Here is a 19112-nt window from a genome sequence, read left to right as displayed (position 1 = left end):
GAACCACAACTAAGACGGTCCACGCGAGAGCGTAGACCACCTGAGAGACTGAATCTAAAAAGACAGTAAGACCTTGGGGGAGGGTGATGTCATGTATCTCACACTACTGTATATAACTGTATCTTACCATGCTATACATGACTGTAACTAGATATGACCTGTAACCACAAGCATACTTTACCACCAGGGGTGCACTTGCAGGAGACACTGCATACCTGTTCCACACAGGTATATAAAGGCAGCTCTCAGGTAAGTGTGGCACTCGAGAGCTGTGAAATAAAGGTGCAGGTTCAGAGTGACCTTGACTTCAGCATGTGCCTCGTGCAAGTCTGTACTGCAGGGTCAGGACTTTACAATGCACACTAGTTCCAACCAGTAATACAGAAATATTTCTTTTGATCCTTGTATTCAACAGCATCTTGTTTACACAGGTCTCCAATTTAGCATGGACTTCACTATGGAAGAGATTTCATTAGGTCAGGAGTGTGAAGGGAAGTGGGGGAGGGAAAGCTTGTGAGCACTGGAACTGCAGCTGGTGCAGGACTCAGCATGCTGAGAGCAACAGATACTAGAGTTTGGAGTCTTATCTGATCAACTCTGATCGTTATTTTCCTCCTATCGCCCACCATCCACATCTCCCTTCCCTCAAACCCTACCTCCTTCTGTGTCTGCCCCTGGAAAGATTTCTCCTGACTCTCTTCCCACTGCATTTTGCTCCCAACTGTCCAGCCTTTGGCCCTCCATTCACCATGACAATTCTGCAGCTACCGATCTGCTCAATCACACTCTCACCACCATCTTTAATGGCCTAGACCCTGTTAAAACAATTACTCTCTCTCACTCTGGCCATTGCCCCTGTTGCAGCCCCGATTTTCACTCCCTTAACTCCAAGGGATGCAGACTTGAATGGATATGACAGACAACTGGTTTAGCAACTCACTGCCAGATGACCTTGTGACTCACTGCTGGACCACATAAAGCATTATTGGGTTCTGCTCTCCTCTGCCAAAATTGCTCACTTCATTCCAGAATGATTCTGGAATAATCATAATCCGTGGTTTCTATTCTCTACTGCTAACCATCTTTTTAAACCCCTCTCCCCACCCTCACCTCCAACAATAAGTGTGAGGAGCTCACGGACTTCTTTGTCGCCAAGATTGAGACCATCCATTTGGTCGCCTATGATTTTTCCCTTCCTTCCCCTAGCCCATCGGGCCAAACATCCTCCAAGAATTCCCTCTGCCATTGCCTCACATTTTTCTAGTTTCTCTCTGATCTTCCCTCATGACCTCCTCCTGTCCACGAGGCCTACTTCCTGCTCCCCTGACCCCATTCCCAACAAACTGCTGACCACACAACTTCATTTTCTGGCTCCCATGTTAGCAGACATGGATAATGGTTCTCTCTCCTCAGCTACCGTTTCCTCTCTCTCAAATCTGCCATCAATTCCCCTCCTCAAAAAAAACCCTCAACCGCTCCTTTCTTGCAAACTACCACCCCATCTCCAATCTCCCTTTCCTCTCCAAAGTCCTTGAACACAATATCGCCTCCCAAATCCGTGCCCATCTTTCCTGCAACTCCATGTTTGAATCCCTCCAATCCGGTTTCCGCGTCTGCCACAATACAGAAAACAGCTCTCGTCAGTCACAAATGACATCCTTTGTGACTGTGACAAAGGCAAACTATCCCTCCTGATCCTTCTCGACTTGTCTGCAGCCTTTGACATGAGGCTCCAGCATTAAAATCACTCCTGCCTCTGGCCCACTTGTTTGGGCGCTAAAAGCAATTGCTGCACGCAAATTCCAATTTAATGCCGGATTAAATGCATTTCACCTCCAATAGATCATTCTAAAATCAAGTTTAAAACTGTACTAAGATAAATGCATGGGACAAGATATGCCTGAGTTAACCAAAATACACAAAAGAATTCTGTGATTTTGCAATGCTGGTTGCAATGCAATTCCACGGTCAAGCCCACCTCCAGAGAAGCATTCAAGATCCCACCCCCAGAGAAAGTAGTCTCACACTTGTTTGGAGATTAACTTTTTGAATGTACCTAGAATCAATTAATCCCCATTAAAAAGTCATTTACATTTAAGAACATAAGGAGCAGGAGGCCATACAGCCCTTCAAGCCTGCTCCACCATTCAATAAGATCATGGTTGATCATCGACCTCAACTCCACTTTCCCACCCAATCTCCATATTCATGGATTTCCGTAGAGCCCAAAAATCTAGCTGTCTCAGTCTTGAATACACTTAAAGACTCATCATCCACAACCCTCTGGGGCAGAGAATTCCAACAATTCACAACCCTGCGTGAAGAAATTCCTCTTCACCTCAGCCTTAAAAAACCTACCCCTTATCCTGAGACTGTGCACCCTAGTTCTAGACACTCCAGCCAGGGGAAACAAACTCCCAGCATCTACCCTGTCAATCTTGTATGCTTCAGTGAGATCATCTCTCATTCTTCTAAACTCCAGAGAGTATAGAATGGTGCATTCTACACAATCTATCATAGGACTAACCCCCACCCCCCCATCCCATCCCAGAAATCAATCTAGTGAACCTTTGTTGCACTGCCTCCAAGGAAAGTATAAGGAGACCAAAACTGTGCACAGTATTCCAGAATTGAACATGCAGTTACTAGATTCCAACTCAAGACCAGCATTTGCAATGTAAATGCATCATTACTCTATCCTTCAACCCTCTTTTCCTCATGATAATGATTCAGCAACTAACAGAAATCGAATCTGCCCTAGGATGTATTGTACCCATTGCTAAAGGTTCCTAAAATCATTGACACAATTTCACGTTACTTTCTATTCCAGTTTGGAGTTACATGTACAGAGTTCATCGTCTTCTTTTAAAATGTCATACATGCACTAAATATTGGACGAGGACTATAATCCTAAAATAATAACATTAATTGTTGCTATTTTGGATATTAATCTCCAGTCGGGTTACAGCGCCAACCAATCGGTCCAGCTGTTTGCCCAAAATGAAGGGCTGCACTAAAAAGTGAGGAGTGAACTAATCTGAAGCAGACTCTGACTAAGCGAAACATTTTCGGTTTTGAATTTAGCAAACCTGTAGATCGGCAACCAAACCAAGTATTCATTTCAATCGAAAACGCCCTTCTTTGGCTCAGTGTCCATTATTTTACCTTATGTTGCGGTAAAGTGTTTAGCGATAAAACAGGATTACAGTGACATTAGTAAAGCCGGTAATGCTTAACGAGACAAAGCCTGCTCGCGTTTCTTACCCTGGCTTTGTTGAATGTCTGGATCCTGTTGGTCGAGTTGTGAGCCATGTTGAAACTATTCATTTTCCCCCAGTGAGTTTGATAGCTTCGGAGACGCAAAGCCGAGCTGTTTTTTCCTCTACTTTCCTGTTGGGCAACCAGCAGCTCAACCGCATTCCACTTATGTCCATTTTATAGACTTTAGTCCCGCCTTGGTCCCGCCCACCAACCCAACACGAGAATCTGTTGTTCCAATTCTAATCGTTCGCTGCTTTCCGCGCAAACCGCCCAATACGGCACTAGTGCTCCTTGATTCATTAACAAATCTCGACAGTTGTCCACAAGTTCTATCAGCGGCTCCCAACAGACACAATCGGAAAATAAATGCAAAGCTAGCTCACTATTGGCATTAAAGGATTTGCATGAAACGTATCCCTGGCTGCCACTGTTACATCACCAAAGAATGAACCTGCCTGTGTCAGTGTTAAGCAGCTCAGGCTGAGCTACCTTGAGTAACTCCAGGCTACATTCAGGGCTAGAGACCGATACCAGATATCCATGGGTTCACATATGTTGCCAGCAAGCATCATCATCGAAGGGGAACTCTTAATGGCCCACTTTAGTGATATTGTGTTGCAGCCTGGGAAAATTGTTTAGAAAAATGGACAAGCCAGTAATGTAGGTGCAGTCTGGGTAAAACCAGGCAACAAGAGGATACGGTAGCAATCTTAGTAGACTTAGACAGAGAACAACAGGATGCTGACATTAAGAATAGATGTGTGTGGTTAAGTCAAGATGTGTGTTCTAAATGTCACGGAGAGTGGGGTCAGATCTTGGAATTGATGACGCATAACGGATTGCTGTTGTCAGCTTTAAAAACTGTAAGGCTGGCAGCCAAAAGCGAGACGGCACTCACGGGTTGTGGGAACTCGACCCAAACTGCCGTGCTCCCTTGGCCAAGCTATAGGTATTCGTAAATAAACATTATATTTGATTCTTTATCAGACTTGTGTATGTTGAGCCTTATTTTGGTTCCACATCAATTTGGCGACGAGGATGGGATACGCCGGGAGATGGACAGATGACCGTTGACAGAAACATCTCGGAGTGAGTAAGTTTAAAGTACCATTCCAAAATTAGATGATTTCTGTGACACGACTGGCTGTCAACCGGGTATTCCGAACTGTAAAAGTCTGCTAAAGAACAAACTTTTGTTGGCGTGTGAGTATGATAAGATAGTTTAAAGTAATTGATTTAGTTTAAAGTCATTGATAAGAACTGTGTTGCATAGAAAGTATACCGGTGAAATAAGGCTAAGATTTAACATAGAGGTTGGATTAAACTACCGATTGGAGAGACGTGAAGTCATCGGATAGGTGATGTAGATCGGCAGACCATATAATGACATCGGGCAAAAGATTAGATTGGGGGTTGGAGAACTCTCTTACTAAGTTCTACATAGATGACCAGAAGGGGTTAATCGACAAAATGTTAAAAGATGCGTGGGACCCGTCACAAGAACCAGCCAAGCAAAAGGCTTGGTGGAAAAAAGAGAAAACTAAGAGAGCCAAAAAAGCCAGTATAATTATAGTACAACAGTTTTTAAAATTGATAATTGGTATATGTTGCAAGTATCGGTCTCACTCGGGGCGAGTAATTAAGGGACGTAGCACTGACAGCCACGAGGGTTGAAAGTATTAGTCTCACTCGCGAGGAGTAAGTAAGGGTTGTCCCGCTAACAACATATAGCCATTGGAAGTGAGAAACTCGAATTGGGACCAGAGGTGTCTTTGACACGGTACCTAGCAGATAAAAAAAAATTGCAAAATTGGAAACCTGATGACCCACCCGCGGCACAAAGGAAGTGGTGAGAGTCGGAAAAGAAACAAAGAGGAGAAAGCCCTTGTTTTAGTGACTTGCGTGTATTGTGAATGAAAAGGAGAAAAGGGAAGATTATGTTTTTCTTTAAGTGTGAAAGCAGAGAGGTTAAACTGAAAAGGCTGCAAGCTGTGTAATTAAACTTGACGTTGATTGATGGTGGCTGTGTTTGTCAGCTTTCGAAACAAAGGAAGTTAACTCTTTCACAGGCGGCTGTGAACTCTGTTTTAATTCAGTGGGTGATACCTTTTGAATATTGGAGATTTTCTTAATTTGAAGAGAATATTTGCTCCTGGGGTAGAAGGAATTTTAGGATGAGCTCCTCCAGGCCCTCAAGGACCTGTCAAGGGACTGAATGTCAGCGGCCCCTGCTCAGAGCGAAGGCAACCCTCGAATCCACATAACAGCATTGTTAGGAGGTGACATGTTGGTGGATACAGGCGCATCTGTCTCAATGACAGATATTCCCCTAACCACAACCAAATGGACAGTTTTAATCGCAGGGGTTGGGGGGATCTGCCACAAAGGCACACCTTAGCGAAGTAATATTATTGGAAGTGGCAGGGATTCTAATTCCTGCACAATTTAAGTCTGTCCAATTGGACAACCATGCGAAGGTGTGGAGCGTACAACTCCTGACCAGGGATTGGGATACATTAAAAGGGTATGGCCCCGTGTGTCTGCAGATTGATGGAGTGTGGGCACGGTCCAAACAAGATTACGGGATGGTAGACACCAACCCAATCATTGTCCCAGGACCCGAACACACCCCTCATAAACAATATCCAATCAAACCTGAAGCCAGGGAGGCAGTCAAACACTGGACAGTGGCATACTCCGGGAAGCTGAGAGCACCACTAATTCACCTGTGTGGCCGGTTAAGAAGCCGGACGGCTCATACCGGCTGACTATAGATTACACGGCTCTTAATAAAGTGACACCTCGTCAGCACCCCATTGTAGCTAGCCCAGCCACAATCTTTAATGGATTGAAACCCGAACATAAGATATTCACAGTGCTTGACATAGCCAATGGATTTTGGTCCATACCTCTGGCTCGGGAATCACAGGACAAGTTTTCCTTTACTGTAGGGGACCGGCAATATACCTGGACACGGGTGCCACAGGGATTCCACAATAGCCCAGCAATATTTCACCGGACTATGAGTCGAGCCCTAGAAAAGGTGGACTAACCCCTTACAGAAGCACAGCCCCCCAGTATGTGGATGATCTGCTGATCGCCTCGGAGGATGAACAGGGACACACGGGCACTCTCATAGAAATCTTAGAGACCCTAGAAAGGGTGGGATTTAAAGCCAATCCCAAGAAAGCCCAGATCGGACAGACAGTGGTACAATATTTGGGACATGAGATATCACAAGGGACTAGAACAATGTCTCAAGATAGGAAAGAAGCTATCAGAATCATGCCCCGCTCAAAGACAGTCCGAGGGGCACGGAAAGTACTGGGACTCTTTAATTACTGCAGAAACTTTATAGCCAACTTCGCAGCAACTGCAGAATCAATACAGAAACTGGTGAAAGGGGGGAAATACTCCCTAGAAAGTGTAGAGTGGGGCCCGAAGCAGGAAACAGCATATGGTAATCTGAAGGAAGCCTTAATATCTGCACATGGCCTGGGACTCCCGAACATGGACATACCTTTCCACATTTACTGTGAAAATGAGGAAGGATTCTATGGGGCAGTGGTCACTCAAATGCATGAGGACAGGATGCGTCCTGTAGCCTATTACTCAACCCAACAATCACCCGTGGCGGTCGGTCTGTCCTGGTGCATGGCGGCTCTGGACAGTGCAATGTGGGCAGTAAAAGTCAGTGAACCAGTAGTGATGACCGGGGAGATTGTATTGCACACTGAACATACTCTGGTAGAAATGTTCAACACCAGGAAACTAAGATCCGTGTCCAATGTATGCAGGGCTAAATGGGAGGCAGTTTTACTCCCCCATGATGAGTCCGTGATAATAGTATGGGACATAGGGGAAAACCCTGCAGAGGGTCTACTGGTCACGGGTGAACCCCATGAGTGCCACACCCGAGAAGACTCACCCGGTAATATAAGTGAGATCCCACTCGAGGACCCCAATTTAACCTTTTATGTGGACAGGTCCTGCAAATATATCCAAGGGACCCCACATACAGGGTGGGCGGTGGTCAATGGAGCACTTGACTCTGCCCTAAGTGGGGGACTGGACAGAGGACTTCCTGCACAAATGGCAGAACTCACTGCCCTGACAGAAGCCCTCCAATTGGCTGAAGGCAAGCGGCCAAATATCTACACAGACAGCCGCTATGCTTTTGGAGGATTCCATGACTACATGACTGCCTGGGGGAGGCAGGGATTTGTCACCTCAGGAGGCGAGGCCATCAAACATGAAGGCCGAATTAGGCTGTTATTAGACGCGGCTAGTAAGCCCGCCGAGGCGGCCGTAATAAAGGTCAAAGTCCACCAGAAAGTGGTGGACGATGTCCAGAGAGGTAATGAGGCTGCGGATAAGGCCGCGCAGGAGGCAGCAGTTTCGTCCGAAGTGAGGGAGGAATCAGTAAGTAGTATGATTACTAAAGAAGATATTGACATTGTAAAATTACATGCAGATATAAGTGATGAAGAAAAGACAGAATGGAAAAGACAGGGAGGGGTACCAGATCCAGACTCCGTGTAGAGAAAGAACGGTAAAGAGGCAGCCCCCACTTGTATAAGAAAGATGCTCATGGAACTGCACCACGGCATTAACCATGCCAGGCGAAATGCCATGAGCAGTAGTGTCTCTAGAGATTGGTGGTGGCCAGGCATGGGACGAGACATTGCTAAATATTGCCAGCAATGCATTACATGTGCCCAACATAATCCGGGAAAGGTCATTAAAATTAGAATGGGCCATCAACCACGGCCGTGAAGACCATGGGAGAATATACAAATTGATTTCACGGGACCACTGCCAAGCTCGAGAGGAAAGAAATACTGTCTAGTGATAATTGATTTGTTTACACGGTGGGTGGCAGCTTTTGCTACCCAAAACTGTACTGCAACCACAGTAGCTCGTATCTTAGCTGAGGCGGTGATACCCTGCTGGGGCATCCCCACCCAAATATACTCCGATCAGGGAACCCACTTCACAGGACAGGTGGTAAAATTGATATGCACATTGGGCATTTAAAAAAATTTCACATCCCCTACCACCCGCAGATTTCGGGGATGATGGAACAGATGGATTGGACAATAAAGACAGCTCTGTCAAAAGCCATCCAAGAAACCGGAGAGGCTTGGGCTGAGCTGCTGCTGCTATCCTGATGAAACAAAGGGCAACCCCTAACCGGACAACAGGATTAACTCCATATGAGCTCATGGCTGGTCGGGCAAAGCGATTACCCGACGGTATAATCACAGGAGGGTCCGATGTGGGTCCATTGCGGGATCAGATTAGAAGATATGTAATGGAGTTAAGTAAGCAATTTAACGATATGAGACAGGAAGTAAGAGAACGACAGGCAGGCCGGGACGAACAAGAAGAGTTAGAGTCCCCGGTAGATCTTCCCTCAGTGGGGGAGAAAGTAATGGTTAAGGGGCTACTGGGACGAACCTGATTCGCACCACGGTGGTCGTGACCATATGAGATATTGATCAGTGGGGACATGTGTGCATGTGTGGATATGAATGGAGTAGGATGGTGGAAACACTAGTCCCAGCTAAAACGACTTTAACAGAATACCCCATCTTGGGGGAAGTTTTATTTTACAGGATGGACTGGAAAATCGCGATACTGATTATACTTTGGCACTCGCCCCTGTGGCAACCAGTACGGGGCGGATGATCAGCCAGAATTCAAATCTTAGAAACATAGAAACATAGAAAATAGGTGCAGGAGTAGGCCATTCGGCCCTTCGAGCCTGCACCGCCATTCAATGAGTTCATGGCTGAACATGCAACTTCAGTACCCAATTCCTGCTTTCTCGCCATACCCCTTGATCCCCCTAGTAGTAAGGACTACATCTAAATCCTTTTTGAATATATTTAGTGAATTAGCCTCAACAACTTTCTGTGGTAGAGAATTCCACAGGTTCATCACTCTCTGGGTGAAGAAGTTTCTCCTCACCTCTGTCCTAAATGGCTTACCCCTTATCCTTAGACCGTGACCATTGGTTCTGGACTTCCCCAACATTGGGAACATTCTTCCTGCATCTAACCCGTCTAAACCCGTCAGAATTTTAAACGTTTCTATGAGATCCCCTCTCATTCTTCTGAACTCCAGTGAATACAAGCCCAGTTGATCCAGTCTTTCTTGATATGTCAGTCCCGCCATCCCGGGAATCAGTCTGGTGAATCTTCGCTGCACTCCCTCAATAGTAAGAATATCCTTCCTCAAGTTAGGAGACCAAAACTGTACACAATACTCCAGGTGTGGCCTCACCAAGGCCCTGTACAACTGTAGTAACACCTCCCTGTCCCTGTACTCAAATCCCCTAGCTATGAAGGTCAACATGCCATTTGCTTTCTTAACCGCCTGCCAACCTTCAATGACTGATGTACCATGACACCCAGGTCTCGTTGCACCTCCCCTTTTCCTAATCTGTCACCATTCAGATAATAGTCTGTCTCTCTGTTTTTACCACCAAAGTGGATAACCTGACATTTATCCACATTATACTTCATCTGCCATGCATTTGCCCACTCACCTAACCTATCCAAGTCACTCTGCAGCCTCATAGCATCCTCCTCGTAGCTCACACTGCCACCCAACTTAGTGTCATCCGCAAATGTGGAGATAGTACATTCAATCCCCTCGTCTAAATAATTAATGTACACTGTAAACAGCTGGGGCCCCAGCACAGAACCTTGCGGTACCCCACTAGTCACTGCCTGCCATTCTGAAAAGTACCCATTTACTGCTACTTTTGCTTCCTGTCTGCCAACCAGTTCTCAATCCACGTCAGCACACTACCCCAATCCCATGTGCTTTAACTTTGCACATTAATCTTTTGTGTGGGACCTTGTCGAAAGCCTTCTGAAAGTCCAAATACACCACATCAGCTGGTTCTCCCTTGTTCACTCTACTGGAAACATCCTCAAAAAATTCCAGAAGATTTGTCAAACATGATTTCCCTTTCACAAATCCATGCTGACTTGGACCTATCATGTCACCTCTTTCCAAATGCGCTGCTATGACATCCTTAATAATTGATTCCATCATTTTACCCACTACCGATATCAGGCTGACCGGTGTATAATTCCCTGTTTTCCCTCTCCCTCCTTTTTTAAAAAGTGGGGTTACATTGGCTACCCTTCACTCCATAGGAACTGATCCAGAGTCTATGTAATGTTGGAAAATGACTGTCAATGCATCCGCTATTTCCAAGGCCATCTCCTTAATACTCTGGGATGCAGTCCATCAGGCCCTGGGGGTTTATCGACCTTCAATCCCATCAATTTCCCCAACACAATTTCCCGACTAATAAGGATTTCCCTCAGTTCCTCCCTTCTGACTAGACCCTCTGGCCCCTTTTATACCCGGAAGGTTGTTTGTGTCCTCCTTAGTGAATACCAAACCAATGCTGACATTAAGAATAGATGCGTGTGATTAAGTCAAGATGCGCATTCTAAATGTCACGGAGAGTCTGGGGTCAGTTCTTGGAACTGATGACGCATAACGGATTGCGGTTTTCAGCTTTAAATACTGTAAGGCTGGCAGCCAAAAGCGAGGCGGCACTCACGAGTTGCGGGAACTCAACCCAAACTGCCATGCTCCCTTGGACAAGCTATAGGTATTCGCAAATAAACATTATTTTTGATTCTTTATCAGACTTGTGTGTTGTGCTTTATTTTGGTTCCACATCAATCATCATAGGCAGTCTCTCGGAATCAAGGAAGACTTGCTTCCACTCTTAACATGAGTGTTAGGTGACTGTACAGTCCAATACGAGAACCACAGTCTCTGTCAGAGATCGGATAAATAGTCATTGGGGGGAGGGGTGGGTGGGACAGGTTTGCCGCACGCTCTTTCCGCTACCTGCGCTTGATTTCTACATGCTCTCGGCGATGAGACTCGAGGAGCTCAGCGCCCTCCCGGATGCACTTCTTCCACTTAGGGTGGTGTTTGGCCAGGGACTCCCAGATGTCAGTGGGGATGTTGCACTTTATCAGGGAGGCTTTGAGGGTGTTCTTGTAACGTTTCCACTGCTCACCTTTGGCTCCTTTGCCGTGAAGGAGTTCTGAGTAGAGTGCTTGCTTTGGGAGTCTCGTGTCGGGCATGCGAACGATGTGGCCTGCCCAGCGGAGCTGATCAAGTGTGGTCAGTGCTTCAATGCTGGGGATGTTGGCCTGGACGAGGACACTAACATTAGTGTGCCCTGCCAAGGGATTTGTAGGATCTTGCGGAGACATCGTTGGTGGTATTCCTCCAGCGACTTGAGGTATCTGCTGTACATGGTCCATGTTTCTGAGCCATACAGGAGGGCTGTTATTACTACAGCCCTGTAGACCATGAGCTTGGACAGTTCTGAGGGCCTGGTCTTCAAACACGCTTTTCCTCAGGTGGCCGAAGGCTGCACTGGCGCACTGGAGGTGGTGTTGCATCTCGTCGTCAATGCCTCCTCTTGTTGATAGGAGGCTCCTGAGATAAGGGAAGTGGTCCACATTGTCCAGGGCCACGCCGTGTCTATGGAGCTTCCTCCTCCGTTTCGGATGCCCCCAAAAGTAGGTCGCCATCCTCTGCCTGCTCCACGACGACATGCAGGCCGTGATCCTTACCAAAGGATCTATCACAGACCCAATCCACATCCGGACCGGGGTCAAGCAAGGCTGTGTCATCGCCCCAACCCTCTTCTCAATCTTCCTCGCTGCCATGCTCCATCTCACAGTCGAGAAACTCCCCGCTGGAGTGGAACTAAACTACAGAACCAATGGGAACCTGTTCAACCTTCGCCGTCTCCAGGCCAGATCCAAGACCACCTCAATCTCTGTCGTCGAGCTACTGTACGCAGATGCTGCCTGCGTCTGCGCACATACAGAGGCTGAACTCCAGGACATAGTCGACGTATTTACTGAGGCATACGAAAGTATGGGCCTTACGCTAAACATCAGTAAGACAGAGGTCCTCCACCAGCCTGTCCCTGCCAGCAAGCACCTGTGGAGTCTTCAGGTACTTGTTCTTTTCTCCATCAGACCACCGCCCAGTGTGAAAGAAAAGAGAAAGATTTGCATTTATATAGCGTCTTTCAGAACCACTGGATGTCTCAGAGCGCTTTACAGCCAATGAATTACTTTTGGAGTGTAGTCACTTTTGTAATGTGTTCCTTGAATTACATGCCTGGCATGTCCATGAGTCTTACTTCGGCACTGAGAGACAGAAGGGACAATTTTAGCCCTGCCTGCCCGGCGGAGCCCAGGCACGTGTGCATGCAGTTAAAATGGCCGCAGAAACTTGCACCCCTTCAAGCCTGCTGCCTTCCTGCAGCATGCAATTTAACCTGCTCTTTTGACCGGAAAGCAGTGGGATCCTCCTTTAAATATGCAAATTGGACTCCAACTCGGTCATCAGGGCCCGACTGCAATTTTAACCTGAGGGCTGCGCGGGGAGCCGTCGTGGCTTTCATGTCAGGCCAACCTTGCCGGTCAGCAAATCCGGGGCCAGAATGGGCCCAAAAAGGTCATTTTTAATTTGTTTTGTTTCCTTGTGGGCCAGGACTTGCAGGAGCGCTCCTCTAGTCCCAAAAGGAAGCGTTAAGCCTCACCTGTCCCAGGCTTCCCTCCACCGACTACAATGACCTCCCAAACCCCCTCCTAAGCAATTACCTGATTGCTGGTTTGCGGTCCGCCTGCACAACTCCCACCAGAAGTTAAAATCTGGGCGAGAGAATCAGATAACTTAATCACAAGGCAAGGTGATCCCAGTATTCTTCAAAGTTAAGAGAATTTGGTGGTCCCTTTCGCTACTTGCCACCTCGGACTCTGGCAGAGAATTTGGGTTCTCTTCCGTTGGCTGCTTAGGCAACCCTTGATGATGGTTAGGATCTCCAAGTTAGGAACAGATGACCTTTGGCAACAACAGTACGGCTTTAAAGTGAAAGGACCTAAACATTTGAAATATTGGGTGCAATGAGTGGAAACACTGCTCTGATCCTTGAGTGTCACTCCAACTGCCTCTCGTTCCTCTGCTGGTACATTGGATTTGCTGGTACACACTGCTAAGACCTGAGGCCATTATGTTTCTTCATTGGACTCCAGAATCAACCTCTGCTGGTTTAAACTTGGCTCTCCATAACTTCTTGCCTTCTGATTCAACTGGGAAACCTCCACCAGTACCCTAGCTGACACACTGCCCCTTGAATGGCTCTCCACATCCCTCTTCTCCTTTTAGACCTTTCCTAAATCCCACCTCTTTACAAAGCTTTTGGTCACCCATTGTTGCATTTCACTCAGCTGTGATATGGTAAGCGTGTTACAAATAAATAAATGGCAAAGCTGCTTTTCTTGCACTAATCTTGATGTAGCAATAACATTATATCAGCATCCATTGTTTTACTACTTTTCCCTTATAACTGCGTAAAGCACCTTGAAACATTTCCTACATTAAAGTGTTATAGAAATGCAACTTGTTTTTGTTGTTGAACATATTTAGAACTGAGATGAGGAGAAATTTCTTCACTCAGAGGGTGGTGAATATTTGGAATTCTCTACCCAAGAGGTCTGGATGCTCAGTTGCTGTGTATATTCAAGACAGAGATCGATAGATTTTTGGATATTAAGGGAATCAAGGGATATGGGGATAGTGCAGGAAAGTGGAATTGAGGTAGAAGATCAGTCATGATCTTATTGAATGGTGGAGCAGGCTCGAGGGACTGAATGGTCTACTCCTGCTCCTAATTCATATGCTCTTATATTTTCATTAAAGAAATTAAAATGAAAGACACGATTTAACACTTTAAAATGCTGACATGCATAGATGTTGCTGATGTAAGCAGATTTGAATCATGAGCAGGGCACTGGAAGACATGGGTTCAAATGAACAAGACACAAATGAGACTAGAAATTAGAAGATTTTTTTCTCCCCACCGAATAGCGATAAGAACATATGAGGAACAGACTATGGGCACTAGTAGCCAATGTTGTGTCGATGAACTCAGATGAAAAAGAGATGAATAAATATTTGGTTTGGAGCTGGATTGTCAGAATGAAGTTAAACTGAGATGATCACAATGCTTTTTGTGTTGCTGGGCTCTGAGAAGAAAGGGTGCATGTTGTTTGCAAATGCCATTAAAGACAAGTCTGAACAGTGGAGCTGGCAGGATGGCTAGTCTGAACACAAACCTTTTAATTTGTTTGGACTTACATCAATTTCAGCATTCCATGCAATCAGGATGTGTGCAATTTCTTGAATTCTTGGAAAATATTGAATACATGATTTGGCTTTATGTCTTTCCTTCTTTGGCAATTACATAGAAACATAGAACATAGAAAATAGGTGCAGGAGTAGGCCATTCGGCCCTTCGAGCCTGCTCCGCCATTCAATAAGATCATGGCTATCTTCTACCTCAACCCCACTTTCCTGCACTATCCCCATATCCCTTGATTCCCTTAATATCCAAAAATCTATCGAAATCTGTCTTGAATATACTCAAAGACTGAGCCTCCACACCCGCTTGGGTGGAGAATTCCAAAGATTCACCAACCTTTGAGTGAAGGGGTTTCTCCTCATCTCAGTCCTAAATGGCCGACCCCTTATCCTGAGACTGTGACCACTGGTTCTAGGCTCCCCAGCAAGAGGAAACATCCTCCCTGCATCTTCCCTATCTAGCCTTGTAAGAATTTTGTATGTTTCAATGAGATCACCTCTCATTCTTCTAAACTCTAGAGAATATAGGCCTAGTCTGCTCAATCTCTCCTCATAGGACAATCCCCCCATCACAGGAATCAGTCTGGTGAACCTTTGTTGTACTCTCTCTATAGCAAGTATATCCTTCCTTCGGTAAAGAGACCAAAAGAGTACACAAAATTCCAGGTGCGGTCTCACCAGGGCACTATCTCAACGCCGAGAGCATGCAGAAATCAAGCGCAGGTAGTGGAAAGAGCGTGCGGCAAACCAGTCCCACCCACCCCTTCTCTCAATGACTATCTGTCCCACCTGTGACAGAGTCTGTGGCTCGTGTATTGGACTGTTCAGCCATAAAAGAACTCACTTCAGGAGTGGAAGCAAGTCTTCCTCGATTCCGAGGGACTGCCTATGATTATATAATTACAAAAAATATCTTTACTCTTATACTCAAATTCTCTTGTAATAAAGGCCAACATACCATTTGCTTTCTTAATTGCTGGCTGTACCTGCATGTTAACTTTCAGTGATTCGTGTACAAGGACACCCAGGTCCCCCTGAACACCAACATTTCCCAATCTCTCGCCATTTAAAAAATGCTCTGCTTTTCTATTTTTCCTACGAAAGTGGATAACTTCACATTTCTCCACATTATATTCCATTTAACATGTTCTTGCTCATTCACTTAGCCTGTCTATATCCCCTTGAAGTCTCTTTGCATCCTCCTCACAACTTACATTCCCACCTAGCTTTGTATTATCAGCAAACTTGGATATATTACATTTGGTCCCCTCATCCAAATCATTGATATAGGTTGTGAATAGCTGGGGCCTAAGCATCGATCCTTGCGGCACCCCACTATTTTCAGCCTGTCAACCCGAAAATGACTCGTTTATTCTTACTCTCTGCTTTCTGTCCGTTAAGCAATCCTCAATCCATGCTAGTATATTACCCCCAATCCCATGAGCCCTAATTTTGTTTAATAACCTCTTGTATGGCATCTTATTGAATGCCTTCTGAAAATCCAAGTACACCACATTCACAGGGTCCACCTTATCCCCTTATCTATTCTACTAGATACAACCTCAAAAAACTCAAATAGATTGTCAAACATGATTTCCCTTTCATAAATCCCTGTTGACTCTGCCCAATCCTATTATTATTTTCTAACTCCCTGTTACCACGTCCTTAATAATAGATTCTAGCATTTTCCCTACGACTGATGTCAGGCGAACTGGTCTATTCTTATAATAAAGAACAGATTGGTTTCAGAATGTGAAGATGCCTGTAACAGGCCCAGCATCCAGTCACATTCTCTGACTCTCACTGTCAGGACCAATATAATCAGTAGAAATGTTTCTTCATCATTGTTTGTGGGAAATAGAAAAGACTGGCTTTTATTTTTAACACTGATGGGCTTTTAGACTAAAGCTAAGAATGTAGTAGTTCACTTGGTTGCATAGGTTTTACTTTTCACATTAACACAAAGTCACAGAAACATGCTTCAATCAGTTTACGTTTATGCAGTTTATCGAACTATGTTGGAGGCCAGAAACAAAAGCAGAAAATGCTGGATGCACTCATCAGGCCACTCAGCATCTGTGGAAAGAACAGACAATTTAATATTTCAGGTGTGGATGGACCCTTCGTCAGTTTAGTGTTTCCAGCATTTTCTCTTTTAGTTTCAGATTTCCAGCATCTGCAGTTTTGTGATTTTTTTTGTTTATGTTGGAGGTCACGTGAGCAGGGGCCTACTCCTGTCCTGTGCTGATATTGCAGATTGGAAAAAAAGCACAGGTACAAAGATAAAGATATTTACATCCTGTATTTAGGAGAGTAGTGTTTCACTGATATATATTGTTTAAATAAATAAGTATACAATGTATTGCTCATTGCCAGGTTAGCCATTTCTAATTTGCGTTGATTATTGATGCCTGTATCTATTATCAATGCAGTTCATAGAGTCCAAGAATGGATGACAAAAATTCCAATGGTTTGGTAGGGCATAAACCTGGCGAAACTGAGTTGGAATTTAGGACTTAGGACACGCCATGTTTAAGTTCAGGACTAAATTCAGCTGGAAGTGAGGGAGAGTATAAGATAAATCCACCCTAGCCAATGTGTATCTATGTAACTGATGGGTTTAAGCCAGGATGACTTAATGTCCTAAAGTCCGACATTTACACCATAAGATCAACACAGCTATAAAACAAGGGTAACTTAGACTAATAGATGAGGAGGGCTGGTATTGGGATCTTAAAGATGATTTGCTGTATTTCATTGTGCTATTAGATAGAGGCTCATAACTTGGATTGGTCTTTCCTCAAAAAGCGTTTTGCTCTTTATTTTGGAGGCTCATTGCTACATTTGGAATTGACTTTTTTCCATAGGAAAGTGCAAAATATTTTTCCCATTGGGATTCCCACTATTATCATTTATTTATCAGAGGAGGAACTGCATGCAACCTGGGAAATGAAGCTTATAAAGAAGCACCACAGGAGATCCAAATCCTCTTGGAGATACTTAGATAGCAGGATATATAGCTCCCGATCATTCCTCAATATCCCTAAGGAGTTATGTGTCATGAAGCCTCTGTGTTCTGCCGGATGCATGCAGATGTTTCTGGAGCACCACTCCTTCCAGAAAATGAGCACGATGATGACCAGTTATTAACCCCAATTCTGTAACTGATACAATGTCCCATACTGTAAGGGAAATACCTGTGATTTACATGCTTAAGCTGATATTAGACATTGATAGTAATGTAAAAAAAATCAATAAATACTTATGTTAACATCATTACGCCCAATGAGTCATTCATGAACATGAGCCATATGTGCTTTCGGCAATAAAAATACTAATAAACACGATTCCAAAGTTCATAATATAAATGTAATGAAGCCTCTTAACAGGAAAACCTTTCAACAATCATTCTTGTTAAGGAAGATATTTAAAGTTCATGTACTGATCCAGATTAAGGATGATATGTCTTATCACTGCCCAAGAATTAATGTCATTGGACCATCTTTATCAGCAGATTTGTGTTGCTAACCACAAGGTGTAATGCTGGCCTTCCAAGCTCTTCAGTATTATTCTGTCTAATGCTAAAATTGTAGTAAATAGTTGTGCTAATTCTACAAAATCATGCTAATCAGACTTTATTTTTAGATAAAACTAATCTCCGCTTTTTATTATTTAAAGTACAGCGCTCATATCTATTAATCCAATATGGACTATTTTTCATCATGGATAAGAATTGAATTTAAAAAATGTATTTGACCCTTGTTATGAGGATGTCTGTGATAACATTATCTCTATTATAAGATGACTGTACCTTGACTCCTGATTCCTGTTACATTTTCTGTTGTTATTCACTTTAGCACATGCCTCATTGTAAAAATTCAAACCTTTGGTTACTGAGCATAATGCACTAAGGTAGAGTGTTAAAGGCTGTATACAGAAATATATGCCTACCAATCAGCAGCATTGCATTGTATGGGGAGTTCATTTGTTTTCTGGATAAAGGTTCTTTCAAACAATTGTCAGTATTACACGGGATTTGAACTCAGTTTATAGAAATGTTGGCAAAGAAGGAAAGCTGTCTGTAAATTTCAAATATTCTTGTTTTGATTTATTGATTTTTCAGGATATAAACCTGCTCTCTAGCCCAGTGGCTCAGCCTTTTGGTTACACTTTTGTAGGTAGGTTTGCCTTTAATCATTTTCACTCTGAAATGCATTATCATTTGTATTCATTTTGTTCAGAATATAAATACGATATTATTTAATATCTGTGAATTTTGGTTTGCTGAGAAAATACCTATTTTCTGAATATTTTGTTCAGTATTTGTTGCACGAGCAGCTCAATGAAATAACCTCAGTGGCAAACAAAATTAGTTTTTAACGATGAACAGTTATTAACTGTGCCTAACTGACAGATATAGAAAGTTGAGTGTGTGTGAGAGAAGGACTGTAGACTGTAAAGGAAGGAAAATAACAAATACTAAAGCACAACACAGAATATTCATTATAATTGGCCACATTCTTACTGGAAAGTCAAAGTGCCTAAACCCCTGTGAGATTTATTTGGTGCCAGCTTGGAACAGATAGATCATTTTAGTTTGTACATTTCAGTCTTAAAAAGTTAGTAGTATATTGGAACATGGT

The 19112-nt window shown here is 44.2% G+C and overlaps 1 protein-coding gene across 1 annotated transcript in view; it reads right to left on the bottom strand.

The window, feature by feature from the left end:
• Positions 1-3417, bottom strand: part of ada (adenosine deaminase) — a 92232-nt gene extending 88815 nt beyond the window's left edge. Inside the window, exon 1 of the mRNA XM_070895037.1 lies at positions 3265-3417. Within this exon, the coding sequence (XP_070751138.1) occupies positions 3265-3327 (63 nt within the window). The 5' untranslated portion in view covers positions 3328-3417. The remainder of the gene's footprint in view (positions 1-3264) is intronic.
• Between the last annotated feature and the right edge of the window lie 15695 nt (positions 3418-19112).

The sequence above is a fragment of the Pristiophorus japonicus genome, chromosome 12 (genome assembly GCF_044704955.1).
Source record: "Pristiophorus japonicus isolate sPriJap1 chromosome 12, sPriJap1.hap1, whole genome shotgun sequence".
Classification (NCBI taxonomy): domain Eukaryota; kingdom Metazoa; phylum Chordata; class Chondrichthyes; family Pristiophoridae; genus Pristiophorus; species Pristiophorus japonicus.
The sequence above is the reverse complement of the archived record's forward strand: the minus strand, read 5'-3'. Positions and strand labels throughout refer to the sequence as shown.